The 21622-nt window shown below is 31.9% G+C and overlaps 4 protein-coding genes across 5 annotated transcripts in view; 2 read left to right on the forward strand and 2 right to left on the reverse strand.

Moving 5' to 3' along the window:
- Window positions 1-3216, reverse strand: part of LOC143249687 (epithelial sodium channel subunit alpha-like) — a 67988-nt gene extending 64772 nt beyond the window's left edge. The window contains exons 1-2 of one of the 2 annotated variants that reach the window (XM_076499987.1): window positions 3074-3216; window positions 1026-1143 (exon numbers count right to left, since the gene is read on the reverse strand). The gene's annotated coding sequence lies outside the window, so the exon portion shown is untranslated. The remainder of the gene's footprint in view (window positions 1-1025; window positions 1144-3073) is intronic. The other variant, XM_076499988.1, reaches the window with a different exon arrangement.
- A 49-nt stretch (window positions 3217-3265) lies between these two features.
- Window positions 3266-5816, forward strand: LOC143249690 (tachystatin-A2). The gene is made up of 3 exons (XM_076499990.1): window positions 3266-3424; window positions 4478-4601; window positions 5355-5816. The coding sequence occupies exons 2-3, from the start codon at window positions 4503-4505 to the stop codon at window positions 5457-5459; spliced, it is 204 nt and encodes a 67-aa protein (XP_076356105.1). The 5' UTR covers window positions 3266-3424; window positions 4478-4502; the 3' UTR covers window positions 5460-5816.
- A 4551-nt stretch (window positions 5817-10367) lies between these two features.
- On the forward strand, window positions 10368-17850 carry LOC143249689 (threonine--tRNA ligase, cytoplasmic-like). The gene is made up of 3 exons (XM_076499989.1): window positions 10368-10606; window positions 13975-14016; window positions 16164-17850. The coding sequence occupies exons 1-3, from the start codon at window positions 10496-10498 to the stop codon at window positions 16404-16406; spliced, it is 396 nt and encodes a 131-aa protein (XP_076356104.1). The 5' UTR covers window positions 10368-10495; the 3' UTR covers window positions 16407-17850.
- Window positions 17851-20360: 2510 nt separating this feature from the next.
- Window positions 20361-21622, reverse strand: part of LOC143248163 (uncharacterized) — a 23779-nt gene continuing 22517 nt past the window's right edge. Inside the window, exon 4 of the mRNA XM_076496594.1 lies at window positions 20361-20519. Coding sequence (XP_076352709.1) covers window positions 20361-20519 — 159 coding nt within the window. The remainder of the gene's footprint in view (window positions 20520-21622) is intronic.

Below are 21622 nucleotides of genomic sequence, written 5' to 3' on the forward strand. Positions count from 1 at the left end.
AAATATTCACAAAAAACTGCAGGTTAACAAATCAAGAGAAAATGCGTCATAACTGTGAATCTTAGTTAATAATTACTGTCTACAGGATATCAGCATAATAATAATAATAAATTATCTCACATACAAACCTCAATATTACCTGACAATATTCTCTTAAAACATCTAACAGCTTTATTTACACATTTTTTAAACGTGTAGTGGTGAGTGAAGTGTGGCCTATTATGGCCAGATGGATGAGACGCTCGATACGTATCTGAAGGTCGCGAGTTCGAATCCCCGTCACACCAAACATGCTCGCCCTTTCAGCTGTGTGGGCGTTATAATGTGACAGTCAACCCCACTATTTGTTGGTAAAAGAGTAGCCCAACAATTGGCGGTGGGTGATGATAACTGACTGTCTTCCCTCTTAGTCTTACACTGCTAAATTAGGGACGGCTAGTGTAGCTTTGCGCGAAATTCAAAACAAACAAACAATTATTATAAAATGGTGTTTTATATAATAATAACAATAATTCCTGTGAGATTATTTAATAATATTATATTGTTTTGGCAATAATGATTTGTAATATAATTCACACAGTGGCTAGCAGCTCGTTTATGATTCGTCAAGTCTGTAATTACTCATCTGATTTTATAACATCAGTTTGAGTGTCCTAAAGTTAGATTAAAGCTATATTAAAGAACTATATTTTGATATTCACAAATACCGTTTAAGTTATCTTAATATAAGTAATATGTAAGAAAGGTGCTTTATTAAAAATCTACTACAAGTTTATTTTTACATTACGATAGGTGTACATGATGAATAGACTATAAAGTACATGTCTCATGTGCGACAGTTTTCCATAAACATGTTCAAATAGCCTGAAGAATGTTTTGAAATTTAGAAACTCAACTAGATAAAACTAATTACTATTACAAGAGCTGCTTGTGAACCAAATTATTAAAGAATTATCTGAGCACAATAAGATTAAAATGGATCTTATAAAATATATTGTGATCACATGGTGGAGAAAATGACTCACGTCAATGTTCAGTTGTTAAACAGGGCAAAGGTCTTGGTCGTGGGTCTAAACATTGAACAAACACAGTTAACTATCGGGAGAGCTTATCACGAGATCTTCTGACCTCAATGGTAGAGCTCTGAAAACAAACAAACAAACAAACCTAGACATTCTTTACAAACAATTTTTAAGAAACGGCTTTTACACTAAAATATATATAAATGATTTTAAAATTTGCAACTTCTTCAAGGTTAATGTACACACGCGTTTGACATTAGAAGAGCCGATAAAACTGATTGTGATGTTCTGGTTTGGTTTATTTTGAATTTCGCGCAAAGCTACACGAGGGCTATCTGCGCTAACCGTCCCTAATTTATTAGTGTAAGACTAGAAGAAAAGCAGCTAGTCATTACCACCCACTGCCAGCTCTTGGGCTTTTCTTTTACCAACGAATAGTGGGATTGACTGTGACATTATAACGCCCCCATAGCTGAAAAAGCGAGCATGTTTGATGTGACGGGGACTTGAACCCGCGACCCTCAGATTACGAATCGAGGGCCTTATCCACCTGACCATGCCGGGCCTTGTAATGTTCTGTTTCCCGAGGCTACCGTAAAGTGCATCTAATGATATATAAATTATCATAATTGTTTCGTTATTGTTACAATACCAACTATACAGCTACACTAACATGCGATATATATATACATATATATTACTCTTATAGAAAATATAAAAATTAAGAGAACAATAATATGTTTTGTCATTAGCAAAAGAAATTGTTTATTTGTTTGCTTCTTTTTAATTTCGTGCAAAGTTACATGAAACCTATCTCCGCTAGCCGTTACTAATTTAGCAGTTTAAGACTAGAGAGAAGGCAGCTGGTCATTACCACTCACTGCCAGCTCTTGGTCTACTCTTTTATAGGGGGATTGACTTTCACTGTTGAGAGAACGAGCATGTTTGGTGTGACGGAAGTTCGAATCCGCCACCCTCAGATTATATTTCACAATCACATCCGTGGTGGTCAGAGGACAGATAGCCCATTTTACAACTTTATGCTTAACATAAAAAACAAACAAACGCACTCGACTCGTAATCCTAGGGTCGCGGGTTCGAATCCTTGTTGCACCAAACATGCTCGCCTTTTCGGCCGTGAGAGCGTTATAAAGTTTCGGTCAATCCCACTATTTGTTGGTAAAAAAGCAGCCAAAGAGGTGGCAGTAGGTGGTGGTGACTAGTGAATGACTGCTAGGTGGTGAAACTTTTACACAATACGTTGTGTTAATTTACATATTGTAGATCACAGTTCTCAAAATTAAATGTGTAATTTGGTAATTCATTACTAATTACTAAAGAATATCTCAGTATAGAAGCTGAAACTTAGTCCCCAGTTTTATTTAACAGACAGTTAAAGTCCATTACAGTTATTACACCTGCTGTACCTACTCTGCCTGAAGTTCCGCTGATATGCATAATAAGGATCGTTTTCAATATTCTTAACTGAACTGAATACAAAGACTGTAATCACTTGAGTAATGTTGACAAATGTTAAGCGTAATTTGTAGAATATTCATGGCAATGAATAATTTAGTTAAACTTATATAATAACGATGTAAGAAATATTTCTGAAATACTAATCAACCAGTACAATACACTGTTGTGCACAACACATTACGGAAGAAAAGTGTGTGTGTTTTCTTATAGCAAAGCCACATCGGACTATCAGCTGAGTCCGCCTAGGGGTTTGGTTTGGTTTGTTTTGTCCCCAATTTTGCAGGGTAAGACTAGTCATCACCGCCCAACGTCAAATTTTGGGCTACTCTATTACCAACGAATAGTAGGATTGACCGTCACATTGTAACGCATCCACGGCTGAAAGGGCAAGCATGTTTGGTGTGACGGGGATTCGAACCCACGACCCTCAGGTTACGAGTCGAACGCCCTAACAAATACAAATTAATGAACGCGTTTGATTAAAGAACGCTAAACTTTGCAAATCGTGTGAATAAATTTGAAAATATATATTTATATTTGTGCATATATTTATCTTATATATTATATCCTACTTTTCCTGCTCTCCCCCTATCTGTGGCCAAACTGTAATTCTGAAGACTTCTTACACTAAAAGTCTGTTTTCGACACCGGTGATGGGCCTAGCAACAAATAAATAATTATACACTTCCGAACTACTAATTTCATATCTGCTGATTCAAGGACATCGCCAAGAATCTTAGAAATAATAGCAAGAACTGGATTTATTCCAGTAAATGTAACGGGAAAGCGGAACAAGGACGTTCCAAAGCAGAAGGAAATTCACCACCCGTTTGAGTATAAAAACAGCAGTACCGGTCTTTGTTTCGATTATTATCAAACCACTGAGAAGTTGCACACATTTCAAGCACACAGAATCTGAATAAGTAAGTAGTTACTAATTTTACTTTTGTTGTTTTTTTTTATTTCTCATAACTAATTCAAAGTAATCAAATGAAACGCACTTTTAGGTGGATTTAAATATATATGTAATGTAGACATGTATATATAATAGAATATTTTTCTACATACATATAAGGGGGCTTCAAAATAATGACTGTAAAAGTCTTCAGCTGGTCAGCAGCTGTGATTTACTTGAGTCAAAAGTCAAAAAAGAATATTTGCAGTCTGTTAGCCTGTTTTAGGGTTGTAGTTTCAGCTATAAAGAACGCTGTAACTTTAAGAGTCAGTTTCGATTTAAAGTTGCTTCATAAACAGAGGATACTGTTGTTATCTAATTGTCTTCTCTCTTGCCAGGTAGTTAAGGCACTCGATTATGAGGGTTGCGGGTTCGAATCTCCTTCACACCAAACATACTCGCTCTTTCAGCGGTGGGGGCTTTATAATGTGACGGTCAATCCCTCTATTTGTTGGTAAAAGAGTAGCCCAATAGTTGGCGGTGGGTAGTGATGACTAGCTCTAGTTTAACACTGCTAAATTAGGGACGGCTAGCGCAGGTAGCTCTCGAGTACCTTTGTGCGAAATTTAAAACAAACCAAACAAACCAGTGTATCTAAATTAGTATTGTCTGAGCCTTGGGTGTCTGTAATCTAGAACTATATTCAAGGTAAAAGTTGCCATTATTGTTGAAAATTTATAATACCAATTATGAAATTGTTATATAAATGTGAACCAACTAATCTTTTTAGACATATTCTGGGGGGGGGGGAGTATAGAATGAAATACAGGAAGTATACATGCATAATGATACAAAACCAGCTACGTAGTTTTGGCTGAAACAACGGTAATGGCAAAATGTTACACAAATGGTTTATGTCTCAAAACTTTATTACAAAAGCGTGTGCATCTTTTCTGAAAAGTAAAAAATTATAACTAATCAAACAAAATTACGATCTCCATAGTTCAAATAGGGGACATCTTTGATGGTTATTTTTCTATCACAACTCTGTTTTGTTGTATATTTTACATATAATTTACAGATAGAAGAGAGAACAGTGTGACGTCATGAAATTGCAAAATACACTGATTCTGATTGGTTGTCTTTTCTTAATGGGTGCAATGATAGGAGACGCATATAGTCGTTGTCAGTTACAAGGATTCAATGTAAGTTTTATATTCTTTTTTTATTAATTGACAACGATATCTATTTATCTTATTATATTCTATAAAACTATGTCTTAGTTTATTCTGTAGGAACAAACTACATCTTAACATATTTAATCATATGAAGTAATTATCTATATATTCTGTGTAGACAAACTACGTCTAACATATTCTGTACGTACAAGCTACTGTTAACCTATTCTATGGACACAAACTACATTTTAACGAAATTATATTTAGTAAATCACTCCAAACTCTCTATGACCCGTTCAAAAGCTCGGCATGGCCAAGAGTGCTAAGGCGTGCGACTCGTAATCTGAGGGTCGCGGGTTCGCATCCCCGTCGCGCCAAACATGCTCGCCCTTTCAGCCGTGGGGGCGTTATATTGTGACGGTCAATCCCACTATTCGTTGGTAAAAAAGTAGCCCAAGAGTTGGCGGTGGGTAGTGTTGACTAGCTGCCTTCTCTCTGGTCTTACACTACTAAATTAGGGACGGCTAGCACAGATAGCCCTCGAGTAGCTTTGTGAGAAATTCAAAAACAAAACAAACAAACTATGACCCGTTCAATGTGACTGCATAAATCGCTTCTTCAGTTGATTGATTCATTTTACCGTAAAACCAAAAGCGCTGAGTTTCTCAACAACAATATGTTGCAAACCTTATCATTTTTAAGAAACTAATTTGATATTCGTTTTCGAAACGTGAAATTTAGTAAATTCTAATATCTTTATATTTTGCTTTTTCTTACCAGTGTGTTGTTCGCAGTTATGGATTGCCAACTATACCGTGTTGTAGGGGTTTGACATGTCGTTCATACTTTCCAGGATCTACATATGGGAGATGCCAAAGATTCTGAGAGTAATCCCATCTGACAGTGGTCCTGAGGAAATTACTGCTTTAAGATCACTGCAAAAATCCATTATTATTGTGCAGTTATCTTTCGATTGCTCTTCTGTTCCTTCAGTATTCTATAAATTAATATTTTAATTTAAATAATAGTCTTAAAGAGGACATAGTTAAGAAGCTATTAAACTATAAGAAGGAAACAATGTACTAGATGTGAACTCTGTATAACCGTTAAAACATTAAATTGTCCCTTTTCTCTGAAACAAGAGTATATATATATATATGTATGTGTGTGAATGTTTACATCTCTTTCAAGCTAATTACAAGTTGCTAATATCTTTGCTGGAAATAAAATAATTGGCAGTCATTGTGATATTCATATACTTGTTTCACAACACGACACCAGTCGAGTCACGCTTCTATTGTGGCATTTTGAGAAATTAGCAACTTTTATTATCATTCCTCTCTTAAAACGTATCATGAACAACGACATTGGTTCATAATAGGGATCGATCAAGCTTGACGAAACAGTCTAATACAACGCACTGCAAAAACCATCTTTAAAAGCAAATTCTTTCCTAAAACAACACCCAGTACCTTCCTTCCGCAATATTAAAAACAATATACCTTTAAAACATTGGAAAAATAAACTATCAGGTACAGCTCAGTTGTTTATATTATTATTTCCTTTGCCAGTCTACAACAAAAACGGCTTGTCATGTTGGGTCCAAACCTGTTCTAAAGTACCAAATATGTTACTGCATAGGTCGTGGATTATTGAAAAGTTTATTTTTTATTCTGTATTTAACATAAGCCAGAAAACATTATAATTATTGTATAAACAACATTATCAATATTTCTTGAAAGATTTTATTCTTACAAGTATATAGTGTTCTTTTAAAAAACGTAAGTACAAAGTGGGACAGGAATTATTAGCCAATAATAGATTAAAATTAGATTATTGTAATAAGTAGATACTCAACGCTTTATACATTATGAAATCGGTGTCTTTAGAGAGCCAAGCCCTGTATTATGTACGAAATAAAAGAGCAAGAAAATCAATACATACAGTATTGTACACAAATACATTAAAAGACATCAAAGTTTATTTACGGCATTGTTTTAAACATATACGTTTTATTTCACAAATGCTCTTTTTCTACTTGTAAAATTGTATACTCGTTTAGGGTGAGTTATGTCTTATTCTAAACATATTTTGCCAATTGCTATGCATTTAAATACATATACAATTCTTTAATTCATCCATGGATGTAGGCCCAGCATACCAGGTAGTTAAGGCACTCGAGTCGTAATTCGAGAGTCGTGGGTTTGAATCCCCATCACACCAAACATGCTCGCCTTCTCAGGCATGGGAGCTTTATAAAGTGACGGTCAATCCCTCTATTCGTTGGTAAAAGAGTACCCCAAGAGTTGGCGGTGGGTGGAAACTAAATGGAAGTGCTTGAATTGAGCAACAAGCTAATATTTTGTGTGTCCTCTTTTGCTTTAATAACTACAGACAATCGTTCATGTATTGTTGTAACACACTCAATCAAAGAGATGTTTTCATATTTTATTCCAAATGTCTCTAATACATTCCCACAAAGATTCTTTGAAGTAACTTGTGATTTATCAAGTTTTTCATCTATCAAATCCCAGATCTATTCAAAGAGTGTTCTAAATTAAATGAGCTCAGTTGTGCACTTTCATAAAAAGGAGACAATTATTTAAAATGCAACTCTGGTAACCAACAGCTATTTGGTGAGTTTGAAATGAGTTTCACATCTTGTATTGTAACAATAGAGAGAGAAAAGGTAATTCGTCTCCTCAATTTGGTTCTAAAGAAATTGAACCAGCCTGTGTGAACATTTAACGTATTAATCATTTAAAGCTCTAGATTCAAACTGTAGTAACCAATAGTTTATACATACATTTGACTTGTTTTGAATATTTCATTTAAAAAAACAAGAGGATTGTGTGCTGTCCATTTATTGTTGAAATTTATTGCCAGCATGTCACATACATCAATTGTCTTACAAAACCTGACTTTGGTAAACCAGCCAGAATTATACAGTGGTACATGGTGGTAGAAGAAAACATTAACGACAGCAGAAGTGAGCCTGTATATGAGCAACTACAATTATGGCGTAAATAGTGTAGAAAGTACCATCCATTATATAACCACATCAATTGACGTTGTTATACAGATAGAGAAAGATGTGTGACTTGTGCTAAAAGATAGCAATCTATGTGAGTTTGTTAAGCAACAAAAAGACCTAGAAAAGAAGAGCAAAGAGGAGAAGAATAAAGACTTTTTGTTTTAGAGTAAAATCACAACAGACTGACTGCTGTGTCCGCCATATTGAATTGAGTCCCAAAGAAAAAGGAAGAATGACTGAAGAAACTGAAAGAAAGAAAAGACTGGAAGTAGAGAGGATGCAAACTGAAAAGAAGAGAGACTGGACATACCGAGAATAAGAGCAAAAATTGAGACAGCTAAATGCACCCAACAGAAGAAACCAAGAATTACAATGGGGTCAGAGCCAGTCGACCCTTGTTACCCACATTAAACCAACAGAAAGTCAATATGGATAAAGAATTTGCCCAAAATCAGAACTGAGACAAAGGAAATTTGGCAGTGATCTCATCCCACTTCTCACAGGAGAAAGTCTGTAAGTATATGCGGGCATGATGTCAGAAGATACCATGAACTATGAAAAATTAAAAGTGGCTTTGTTGAAACATTATGAACTTACTGAGGAAGGTTTTCATCAGAAGCTTAGAGAAGTCAAACCTGACACTGAAGAAACTGTACTTAAGTTTGTGGCACATCTACAGAGATGCTTTACTTTACGGATTGGCATGACCAAGTCTGAAAGTGGTTTTGAAAGACTGGGAAATATACTATATGTGAGCAGTTCTTGATCGTATATCAAGTGGCATATCACTGTTTTCAAGGGAGAGAGCGCCAAAAGATGTGGAATTTAGAGATGATCAGGCCACCACATCACCTTTACGTTTTCTTTTTTAGGATTTATCAGTAGTACTGTCTTACTCTTAATACTATATTATTTATAACCAATAGAAAACCAAGGTTTTCATGTATTGAATAAGTGTTATATCACGTTTTTTTCTGAAAAGAGAACATGAAAGATATCGACTTACTTCGATGAATTTGTAACGGCTCTTGCCAGATGATTAGAAAACCAGACAAAATATAATAGCTATGGGATATTGTCTACTTTTTGTATGTTGTTCTTCTGTGTTCTTTGGTGAATTATTTACACTACTACAATTAATATAAAAAATAGGGTTAAGTAAAAACACTTAGGTAAGTACTATATTTCTTTTTTTTGTGTGTACTCTTTATTTATTATTACAAAAGTAATTAAAATACACAAATATAAACTTTTTAGGTTAGTTAAAGTTAGATTAGGTAAAACAAATAATAATATAATAACAATTTGAGTTCATGGGCGGCCTTCGAACCGAATTTAATTATATTTTAAGAATTCATGCCTGATACAGTCCCAAACAAACTGATAAGCTTAGCTATTGGTCAAATAATGATTTGTCTTTGTTGAGTATTGAAGGTAAAATACAAAAGAGGAGATATACACATATTTTGTAAAATATTTAGCTTGATTTAATCACTATTTTCTCATTAAATCAATCAGGTAAAATTTGAGATTTATCTTTTTTTTAATGTGTGTTATTGAACTGTTACAAAATAATCTACTATTCATATATTAATATTCCACACTTTGACTACAGACTAAATTACGTTTATTTAAGGTAAAATGTTATTTTGTTCAAACGAAATCGTTTAGTTAAGCAAAAATGCATAAAAGAAAACTAAGAGGCTACCAATATTATATCATATTGTTACAAATAACTACAATATTATACCTGGTTAATTCACTGTAATTAGTTGTCTCCAACATTTTCAACAATGTATGATTTTTTAAAATATAAAATCAGTAGTTTTAATAATTAACTAAACGTCCACCGCTAATACAGCGGTAAGTCTTCGGATTTACACCTATAAAATCAGCGGTTCGCTTCCTGTCGCTGGGTTCAGAAGATGTTCCGACGTGGCTGTGCTATAACAAAATAAACACAATTAACTACAAAATCTTAGTTATGTTCAAATGTCTTGCATGGCTAAAAGTTTTTTAACTTCGTGAAATAATGCATGAATTTCAATGAATAGATGAATACACAAAATTATTTATGAGCCTTTAGAAATACAAGTTTGGTATAATTGCCTCTTCTGAGATTAAGATGAAATTTGTATGTATTAAGATAGCACAGAACATGCAAATGAAAAGATACGATTTATTCGAAGATGTTTCCGATATGAAATAGAAGAATGTGTTGAAAACATATCTCGTGTGTGTGTGTGTGTTTTTCTTATAGCAAAACCACATCGGGCTATCTGCCCAGCCCACCGAGGGGAATCGAACCCCTGATTTTAGCGTTGTAAATCCGGAGACATACCGCTGTACTAGCGGGGGGCAAAACATATCGCCCAATACAAGAGTGTCGAAAGAGAAGTGGAGAAAATAGAAAACCATGGATATATTTTGATAGTATAAATTAGGTGCTGGGAATAACTGCAGCATTCATTTCGAAGGCTAATGTTCAACATACAAGTCTCAGAAGGGAGATAACTGTACAGAACATCAAAGAAGTCATTTCCAAAGAGTGTAGAAATAATGGCGAATGAGCAGCAACACTACCAACAGCTTAAGCGGTAGTTTGTTTTATATAATTTACATTCGGTAACCTTAGTTTATTTTAAAAAAACACAAAATCAACATTAGTCAGAGTTATTTATTGTTTTAAATTCTTTCTAATAATTGCTTGATCATTTTCCATTAAGAGAATAAAATTTATAATTATGTTTTTGCATTGATTTGTGGACTACCCCTTTACTGTACGCAGCAAGATGGCCGATAACGTGGTGAAAAGAATAGATCAAATAAACCTCGATGGTCGAGAAAAGGACGGAAGGACTTAATTTATTTTAATTTCGTTTTACGCATGATTCTAGATTCTGAGGAATGTTTCTCTGTGCCAATCAATATCTTCTTTATCTTAAGGAGAGTACTTTTTTCAAATATTTCACATCAACGATGCCACCTTAACAAATTGGTTCGTAATTTTAGAGTTGTACCTGATGGTAGTTTGTTGTTTACTGGATTAGTGCTAATAAGTTTGTATTTGTACCGCTAGAGTGATTTCGCAGTATTCAGTATTACAGCTTGTATAATGTATTTAAGAGTGATGCGCTAGTGACAGGGTACATTTCTAATAAGTAGAAAGCACGTGTTCGTAGGATAAAGATTGACTCATTAGTTTAGATATCGGTTCTACTTTTAAGTGTTATCGTGTATTGTTCTGATGAAAGTGCAAGTGATTGCGGGTAAGCTGTAAGTTGAACAACAAAAAAATATATTGTTTAATATTTTATTGTATTATTAACCTATACTAAAATTACTATTAAGTATTAGTGTTAATATCATATAATAGTTTGTGGGGATAAATAATGTGAAAAAGTACAAGTGGCCATTTTCACACTTGTGCTAACTTGCTTTTGGTTTGTAAAAAATTTATATGCATGATATGTTGATAGCAAAACTTAGTTATATCACAAATTTATTACTTAAAAGTTTTTAATATTGAAGCAAATGTATAGAGGAATCTCCTAGCTTTAGTTTAAACTATTTACTGTGTGCAACATGGAAAAAGGTGAACAGAAGTTTTTCTTTGTGGGAGACTTTATCATTAAATATTTGGGCAAATATAATTGTTGTGGAACTAGGCAACATAAATAATGAGGGTCTATAGCTTGCTGCCAGGTGTTACATTAAAAGATATTATATGGGCAGTTTAATTTTTGCAGGTGCTAATAATGTTGGAAACTTTAATTCAAGAGCTCCTACAGAGATCTAGCATTAGAAATGTATTTGTGCACTTTGGAGACTGCTGCTTTAGGCTAGCTTCAAAAATACATTGTGTAGCATGATTCAAGATTTAAAGATTATTGAATGTGATAGGAGTTTGTTCAACAGAGATTTTTTTTTAACATTTTGGGACAGTATTAGATTTAACAATTCATTTTGGCTGTTTCATACTCTATTTGATAGACTTTAGATAGATTGTTGGAGACTAATTTTCAATACATTGATTGTATGGAGTCTGATAGTGATTAACAGAAATTTGAAGTGTGTGTGTAATTTGTTTTTCTTTTTTTCTATTTGAGAAAGTTATTAATCTTTGGGAAGCTATTTTTGAGGACATTACACAAACTTTTTTATTATTGAATTGAGATAATGTGTTGAAAAGGCTATGTGACAGATTTGTTAGTTATTAAAAAATAAAGTGCTTGCTATTCTTAAAATAGAAAGTGGAAAATCTGACAGTGGGCTTAAGAGAAACATCCAGCTGATAATGTTAAAATGAAGACAAGAATTTTTGTAAGCACATTTAAAGGTAAACAAGGTGGTACAATGGTGACTAGTTCATCAAAAGATGTCATTGATAAGGTTATTATTAAAGACACGTGAGACCTTGAGTTAACTGTTTCGTGGGGAACACTGGACAGGACATGAATTGTATAGATATTTAGTTCCTTGATGGTAAGGAGAAAATTAAAAAAAACTGAAGCAGATATACTATCAGGACCAGATACTTTTCTGTTGTTTGATCTATTGACTACAAGTCTTAATTGTTCAGAGCTACAAATTTAACATTAATTTATTTCATGTTATGTAACAATAGCAAAAATTCCCTTCAGTGATATTGTAGTAAAGTTTTTTTGCTTTTTACCATTATTAATTCAACAAGCCTTGTGTGAAAGAAGGCTTAAAGAAAAGATAATTTACATGAAAGACAGTACTTAAACCTTCAATAGGCTTGGTATAATGTATGTTAGTTTCAACTACACGTGCATGTTAAGTATTTGCACTTTAACTTTTGATACAATGTGTGTGTGTGCATGTACATTGACCTTCCAGTCATGCCTAGCTAATGATTCATAATGGCATTGGTGCAATGCACATGCACTAATTTCACTGTACCTGGTAATATAAAACTAACCTTTAGTCTTCTCTCTTTTTTTCTGTGTTTTAGTTGAAGAGTATTTTGTAATATATATAGTCAAATTTCAATTATTATACATGTATATAGATTATATTTTTAGTTACATTACATTATTTAGTTTTATTTTTCTTTTAAACATAGAACAGTCAGTAAAATAGAGCAAACAATTCTCTTCTAGTCATGACCTTTGACTTTGAACTTGGTTGCTGCTGGACATGGGTTGCTAAGTGTTTTAAAATTGTGCATGTGGAAGATATCAATCTTTTGTGTTTAAGAGAATTACCAGTTCAGTAACCAAAAATTTATAAATAACTATACATGTCATACAATTCCATTATAATTTATTAAACTTAGTAACTAACATGTATTTAAATTTTAAAAAATGTGAAACTTTTAGCAGACAAAAGACACAACCTACCTCTTTGAAATCTTAGTTAAAAAGTTTGAATTGGTACATAAGGCTCATGTTGGTAAAATAAAAAGATTTAAAGTTCATATTTTATATTTCTAGTTTGTCAGTATTGGTAACTTAATTACCTAATTTGTAAGAAACTATAGACATCATGTTTTGGCATCACAAACACTTAATTTTAACCATTGCTGCATTAAACATACCATGTGACTTGGTTAAATCTATATTTAGGTGACTTATTTTAATATTTACTTTCAAATTAAAAATTAATTCATATATGATATTAAACTTTGAATTATAATCTACAATTTAATTTCAAACTTATTGACGTAAACTTCTAAAATAATAGTATAAAAAAATTTATAATTCAAGTCAACAAATATGATGACATAACCTTTGACTCCTGACCCATAGCAAAAGGATTAACAAGGAAATATTTATGGGGTTTTGAATCATTTTTAATTCACTGTGCAGTAACTAAATTAATTTAAATATCTGAGGAAGCTTTGGATGATGTTTTCAGCTGCCTTCAAGTATCTTCATTAAATGTAATAAATATTTACGCTAGTAACTTGCGACATCATCTGAAATGTCCTAGAATGTAGTATACTGACACACACCTGTCAAGAACCAAAGCAGTACCTCTCACTTTAGTAATTGGGATCTTATGTTGATAAGAATTGAATTACTTTTTAAAGAATTTGAGGTAATATTAGATAATTGAACTAATTATTTAAACACAAACAATGTTGTGCGTATAATATAAAGCTAATGTGTGTCATTGTACCCAGCCTTTTTCATTATTTTGTAAAATTAAATGTATTTGATTTCATTTAAACTGTCTTAGGTTATGTAACAAATTTTTGACACATAAGCTAGATATTTCTTTTTATAAGGACATGTTTTAAATTGTTTACAAATCTATACAAGTTACAAGATTTATTTGAAAATATAAATTCTGAATGCAAGTAACTTTTTTTCTCATTATATTTTTACATTTTTTCAGGTAAAATCAAAGGAAGAAATGGCTACAAAAAGAATGACAGAGGTATTATGTTCATAAAAGTTTTTTAAGAAAATTGTAAAATGTATGTTTTCAAAGATCTTAAATTGTATTAAGACCATGTATGGAAATAAGGATATCAGTATTATAACCAATATCTCTATTATATATTCGTTTTCAAATGAAACAAAATACCAATATTCTTCATGAGTACTTGCAATAAACCACTGATATAGTTTTTCCACTTGTTCCTTTTATATGTGTGGAATATGTTGATATTCAGCACATTTCTTCTTGTACAGTTTACAGAAATATTACACAGAGAATGGACAGCATGTACAAGTGGTCTAATAAAATTTGTATTCATTAAGGTGTGTTAAATGGTCATCAAGAATGATGTTTTCCATTCCATTCTTCTTCAGTCAAAATCTTTCCCTTTTATTAAAGTTTGTGCCACATATCTCCACTTGAAGACTAATAGTAATATTTATGTTTAAAAGATAAATGCTCTTCAATAAACATGTTGGTTACTTTTGACTTTAATGCACGGTCATCTTGATGTCTTAGTAATCAATAACGTGAAATTTTGATGCAACTGTAATTATTTTCCAATTTTACGTATTTGAATTACAGCATTTGAATGTAATACTGTGTCATAACTTTAGTTAATGAAGTTATTGAGATACACATTACTTCAAGGACTCTCTTAAAAGAAAAAATCAACACTGATTTTTGCATTGCTCTTTTTAAGCTCCTTCCATGTCTATTTAAATAGATTGACTAAATTTGTACATGTTCATTTTGCAAAGAATTTAATCTGTATAAAAATATAAAATACAAATATTACATGAATGGTTACTCCCTATCTATTGTATGAAAATGAATGGCACGATCATGTGTTATCACTTTACACTGTGCTTGGCTGTAATCCGAAAAATAAATTAATTAAACAGTGCTAAACTATTAAAGTGCTCATGAAAGTACTGGCAGTCATGCTCTACCCAGCAGTAATGTGGTGATGGTACTTGCAGCTCCTAGGACAGAAATACTATATGATAAACATGTAAAACTAAATTTTTGAACTGGTGGAGGTTACTTCATATGAGAGATAGAAATAAAATTGTATGTTTCAGTAGGAACTGTATGGAAAAATCTGAAAATTATACGCAAAAATCGTGTTGATAATAGAAATGAATGAGGTTACAAAACAAAACAAAAACCCAAATTTTTAAATATAAATAATGTGGTGTATGCTTATTACATTCATAACAGTACAGATGGCTTGCCAATCACCTAGCTGTTAGTATTGTCCCTAGAATTTGAAGTGGCCTTGGCAGATGTGTAGCTACTCAAAAGCTACTAATTAGGAGAGGCAGAGAGAAAATCAAACAAAAAGGCTGAAATGTAATTTTGTATATTGAGGTGGGCACTCTTTACAAATTGTGTGGCAACAATCAACAGTAATGTCTTTGATGGAAGAAAAGAGAATGTTATTGTGGTCAAAGTACATGTACAGTGAAACATTCTAAGGGATCAGTACAAAGGTTGACTGCATCTTAACCAATGATGTTGAAATCTAGACAGAATTGGTGGCACCCTGACTGCTGATTTGTGTAAACACATTCTTATCCATCATATCATTCACTCAGGAGTATGACCTGTTAAGTAGAAATTCATCTTCAAGTAAGCATGTGATTTCAAGCATACAGCAAATATTAAAACAAAGCAATACTTTGAATGAAAGAGGTCATTAAAACTTGTAAACATAATTGTGCCATTACAAAGTCACAATATCAATATTAGTTAAGCTATATCTGTGTATGTGGAAATTGACTGATTTGATCAGACAGTAGCCAAACAAGTTGGTTGAATTGCATAAAGTAATATGTAACATTATTATTAAGATGTTAGTAAACTAATAGTTGTATAAAAACAGTGTATTGCTGTTTTAATGAAATATAAAATACTAATACATTGTGCAGTGCATTTATATTTATTTTGTATTATCTCCAGTAATATATTGTACAATTGGTAAAGTGACTATATTTAGCTGCAGTTACTCAGTGTATAGGATTTCTGTATGTGTATCACCTGGGTATTTTAATGATTATTTTCAAATTGTATGTGTGTGTGCATATATATGAGTTTCTGTTTTTTTATATTAATTTTCACTGTTTGTACAAACTTTACAGCTAAATCCATGGCCATCCTACATTCAGGACAGAATTGAATTATGGGATAAGTTTCATGCAAAGTACAAACAACAGTTAGCAGAAAAGCAGTTGGATACTATCAAAATCACCCTACCAAATGGTGAAGTTCGTGATGGCCAGGCTTGGTGTACCACACCATATCAGATAGCACAAGAAATAAGGTATGAAACATTAGACATTTTAGCTTCTACAGAATTGCATTTTTATAAACTTGCTATTTAATAGATAGATCACATAGAACCAAAATTTGTATAATAATTCTTCCTTCTTTTTTTCATTAATTCTTATGTCTACTATAAATAATTAAAATTCCAGGAAATTGAAATGTTCTGCTCTATGTAAAGATCAGGGAGGTTTTCCAATACATGTTTCATGTGAATTTTAGAAAAATATTAAGCTCATAGAAATGTATGTTTTTGGTTTTTTTTGTTTAGTGTATAAAGAAAGAAACATTAAAATATCAGAGGTAAAAAATACAGAAGAATAAAATTGATTGTAAGTTAAAATTTAAGTTTTGAATCTATATTCTCATATTCAGGTTTAATGTTAATGAGTTTTAGATTATACTAAAACCAGAAGTTGAGACAGTTACAAGAGCAGGTAAAAAATGTTAATAATAAAACAAAATGATGCAATGGAAGGGCTAAAGTAACATTCTTTCCATGTGAAGGTCAAATTTCTCATGTCATAACTTCTTAGAGTGTCCCGGCATGGCCAGGTGGTTAAGGCATTTGACTCGTAATCTGATAGTTGTGGGTTTGCATCATCGTCACACCAAACATACTCGCCCTTTTAGTGTTATAATGTGACGGCCAATCCCACTATTTTTTGTTAAAATATTAGCCCAAGAGTTGGTGGTGGGTGGTGATGATTAGTTCCTCCCCTGTAGTCTTACGCTGCTGAATTAAAGACTGCTAGTCCAGATAGTCCTCGAGTAGCTTTGCGCAAAATTCAAACCAAACTTCTTGGAGAGCTATATTCAAAATTTAAAATACTTTATCATCTTGTATACAAATAACCTTGGCAGTAAAGCGTAGTTAATAAATCAAATTGTAATTCTATCTAAGCTTTAAGTTTTAAATTTTTAAGGAAATCGTTTTTAAAAAACTCTCACCCATGTTGTTAAAATTAAGACATTTTATTTTCTAGGTTTCCTGCTCACTAATTTATTTACCCTCTTCCAGGAAGTATGGAATTTAATATTATCTCATTACCATATAGACACTACTCAGGCAAAGCATGCTATGTTTCATAGCTTTTAATTTTATTTGTTTATGGACCCATTTCCTATGACCACTTGTCACATACCATCATTCACATATTGCCAGTAGTTCTGTCGTACATTCTATATTATTTTTAACTGACAGAAAGTCAAAGCTTTAATCAACCAAGTGATGTATTATATTGTTTTTTGCATAGGGCATATTTATATTTTCATTCAGTTTCAAATTGTCTCATGGGAATTTCATTGAGGACATTAGCTGAATTTGTAAATGCTCTGATCTCATAGCTAGGTAGCCAGGAAAATTGTTAGTGATAGGGCATTATTTCCTTTTAAAATATTATTTCTGCATTTTTTTGTACATTATTTAGTTATACGTAAAAAACAAAAAAACAGGCTTAACTTTTGTTGACAGTCAACAACAAAAAAAGAAAGAAAAAGGAAAGTACCAGTTGTTTTTCATGTGTATTCTTTACTTAATGTTATGAAAGTAAATATAGTCTCAAAATTAGAAACTTGCCAGGTTAGATTTGGTGAAATAATAAAAATGTTAATAACATAGAACTGCAATCATTTTGTCATAATTTTTCCATGTTTTAAAGTAATTTCTCTGTGGTAAATCAAAAAAATATCCATTTACCTACATCATGTTCTGGTTTTTCACAGAATGTTATAATGCAATTCTTAAAAACACAACATGTGGTTTTGATATTAAAGGACATAAATTTCACACACACAAAATCTAGATTAATAAGAATTTACATTCCTGTGATGCCACTGTTCTTCCTTTTTCTCCAGTTTGTCCCTATTTTTTGTTGACAAACATAGTCATAACAAATGTTCATTGTGGTAAACAAAATAATATTTTGATTTAAATAAGTTTTTTCTTCCTGATTTGTCATAAAAATATCTTCATATGACAGGAAAAAAAATACTACTTTTGAAGTCTGCATAGCTGAATGGAAAATTCACTATTAAAACGAAAAATCCACTTTTATGAAGATTAAATTTGCAGGTCTGTATAATTCTTCATAAGGTATACTTGCGAGTAGGTTCAGGTTCATGCATACTCTAAACATGTTAGTTATAAAATTGAAACTATGAGGTCGCAAACTCAGTTGAATTGCTTGAGCATTATAATGAGAGAAAAAATACAGCTACATTGCATTGTTATTTTTCTTTGTTGTTATCACCTATACTTGTCTGTTTCAAGGAAAATTCCACATGGAATTTTTTGAAGAAAATCGGCACTTGCAGTGCAGTCACAGTGGAACTGTCTTCTGTATTATCAGTATTGAGTTTAGTTGTTTTCATCTAGTGCATTGATAATATTTTTTGCTAAAATTCTTTTTTGTACATAAGAAGCCTGATAAACAAAGTTGGAAAATGATTTAAATTTGTTTACTAACTTGCAACTATAATAAAACTCAAGTTCCTCAAACAAACATTCTAATACTCTTACAAAAGAAATCTTCAATTATTCTAGTTACATGATCTCCCTACAAATAAATGGTAAATTTAGAACTTTACACTATTAAGATCCAAGGTTTAATTCCCCTTGTAAAGCTTTGAACTGAAGAAAAACTGTTTTAAAGTGAGATGCATATAGACATTTGTGGAACAAGTTTTAAACTTGATTAGGTATTTCTATCTGCAGACAGTAGGGTTTACATGTAATATTTAAAATCTGTCCCTTTTTAAGTTCCTTTGACTCGGTGCAACAAAGGAGGCATAATTGCATAAAAGTGTAATAGTGCATACATGTAATATTCTATATTAAACTTCATGTTTTCAGTATTTTATGTTTTGCAAATTGTGAGCATAAAGCAATAAGCTAGAAATTGATTAAACAATTTTTTTTCATTGACAGTTAAGATTTTGTTGGTTTTAAGTTGTGAACTCAACTGTTGTTACTTGTGTCATATATGGAATTGAATAACTTGAGTGTTTAACAGAGGTGTGAATGTTAAATTATAATTGCTGCTTATAGTGTAAAGTTAATTAAATTGATATATGTACAACAATAACGTTAATATTTGCTGACTGAACTACAGCTAATAATATACTTTCATGTCATCATTTCTTCACTGAATCTCATTTCTTCATAAGCTTGAAATTATATTTTGCTTACTTTTCAATATGTGTTTATTTAAAGTAGTTTCATGTGGAACGTAGTTTCATCAAGTAAATTTCCTTTCTAGCTGTTTAGCTAATGTTAACCCTATGTATATGGGTAAGTGAAAGTGCACATTTCTAGCTGTTTAGTTAATGTTAACCCTGTGTTTTTGGGTAAGTGAAAGTGCTAATTACTTTTTTGTTTTTTTTACATAGTTGTTGAAAGTTTAAGTAAACTACTTTATTATGTCAAACTTGGTATCAAAACATAGTCTGTAATTAAAATTTTGATATTGTGTAAGTTTTAATTTCAGAAGGAAATACTGAATTTAATTTTTAGTCACCACTTTATTGTATTACATGACACTTCATTATTCAAAAGTGTCCATTTCAGTCTTTTTTCCATCTCTATTCTAGGCTTTTGAAAAGTTACACATTTATATGTTAAATATTCCTGAACTAAAATGAAAACTGATGGCTTCTTTTCATGCTTTAATAAGTTGTATGCTACAAACTAAAACTCACACCATATTCCTCCTAATGTATGCTGTCTTTTAAAGTGTCAGTACTTCTCTGACATTTACTGTTAGATTATTTGTGACCAGTTCAAAAAAGAAAATTTTAATCTTGTATTTTCCTTCAGAGGCTAGCTCATTCTTGTGAATTGTTTGACGTTGTTCTTTTTCAGTTTAATAGTTCACTATAACCCAGATTACCTCGACTAGGTAAGGTTATATTAACCCTTTTGCAATGGGCTTGGTGTGAAATACACAAATGTGTATAAACACTTGCATACCTTAAGTATTTAAACTATAAATTTTGATGCAATGTGTTTAACTTCACGAAATTTCGTTGTCATTTAGTTGTGATTCCATGTCTTTTGCACGCACAGAAACAGATTCTTTTAAACAAGTATTTTTTGCTAAAGGTTTTTGAGAAAATATCAAGTCTTTTGTTACTGGTCTGAGTGTGACTTGATTTTCATCTTGGTTAAAAAGCTGTTCATTTTTCAAAAAAAAGAATTGATATTTTGATCTAAAAAAAATATGAAATTTTGAACAGACTAAAAACACAACTTACCTTCTTGAAGTCTTGTTTTGAAAGAAAGAGATGGTGTCATAACATATGAAAATTGCTGAGAAACCAAAAGTGGGACATTCTGAGCTTTCCATTGGTTATTTATGTCATACATAAACTTATATATGATACCATTTCCAAAAATGGAAAGGGGGTAAGCAGGGCCACTCTGTTTGATTCAGTAGATGAGTGATATCTCAGCAGATAGAAAGATAAGAGGTTCTCATTTTACATTCTATCTTATTAATATCGATACTTTTGAGTTCCTCCTTCATATGAAACTACAGACTTTGAATTCTCTCATTACAACCATCTAATTTGAACCTGTGCTCTGTATTCATTACACCATGTGACATGCAAAAATAGATGTTTTTTGGTTGTTGTTTTTTAATATTTTAAATTAGGAAATTAAATAATATATAATACCAAAGAATGAATTATCTACAGTTTATTGACATAAGTTCATGAAATAGAAATTCAATAAAATTGTGAATGCAAATCAACAAACATTGTATCTTGGAACAGCTGTTATGGGTATTAACACTTATTGATAGCAGAGAGCAACTTTTCAACTTTCCTAGGTTAACTTGAAGATGAACCTTGTTCTCTGCTTATCAATAAAGGTGTTTAATACTGATACCAGCTATTCTGAGATGCATTTTTATTTCAAGTGGGTTTCTTGTCATCAAGAAACATTGACATGGCTTTTGACCTGTGACCCATAGCAATAAGGTTAACAGACTCAAAGCTTGGATAGAAACTCATTTAAATTATAACTTTAGGACATTGATTGTTTTATTTATTTTTTTTGCTTGTTAATAGTTTGTATTCTAAATTGTATATTTAAAATAATAAAAACGAGACAAGTATTAAAGACACCCCTATGAATGATATAGGGTTAACTTTCATTGAGATTGAGACTTTGAGAGCAAAAATACACAAGAAGTACATTAAAGTATTAAATTTTCTGTCTGTTTTTTTTTTTTTTTCATTTTTATAAAAGAACTCAAGTGTAAAAATTAGA

The sequence above is a fragment of the Tachypleus tridentatus genome, chromosome 4, assembly GCF_004210375.1.
Source record: "Tachypleus tridentatus isolate NWPU-2018 chromosome 4, ASM421037v1, whole genome shotgun sequence".
NCBI lineage: Eukaryota > Metazoa > Arthropoda > Merostomata > Xiphosura > Limulidae > Tachypleus > Tachypleus tridentatus.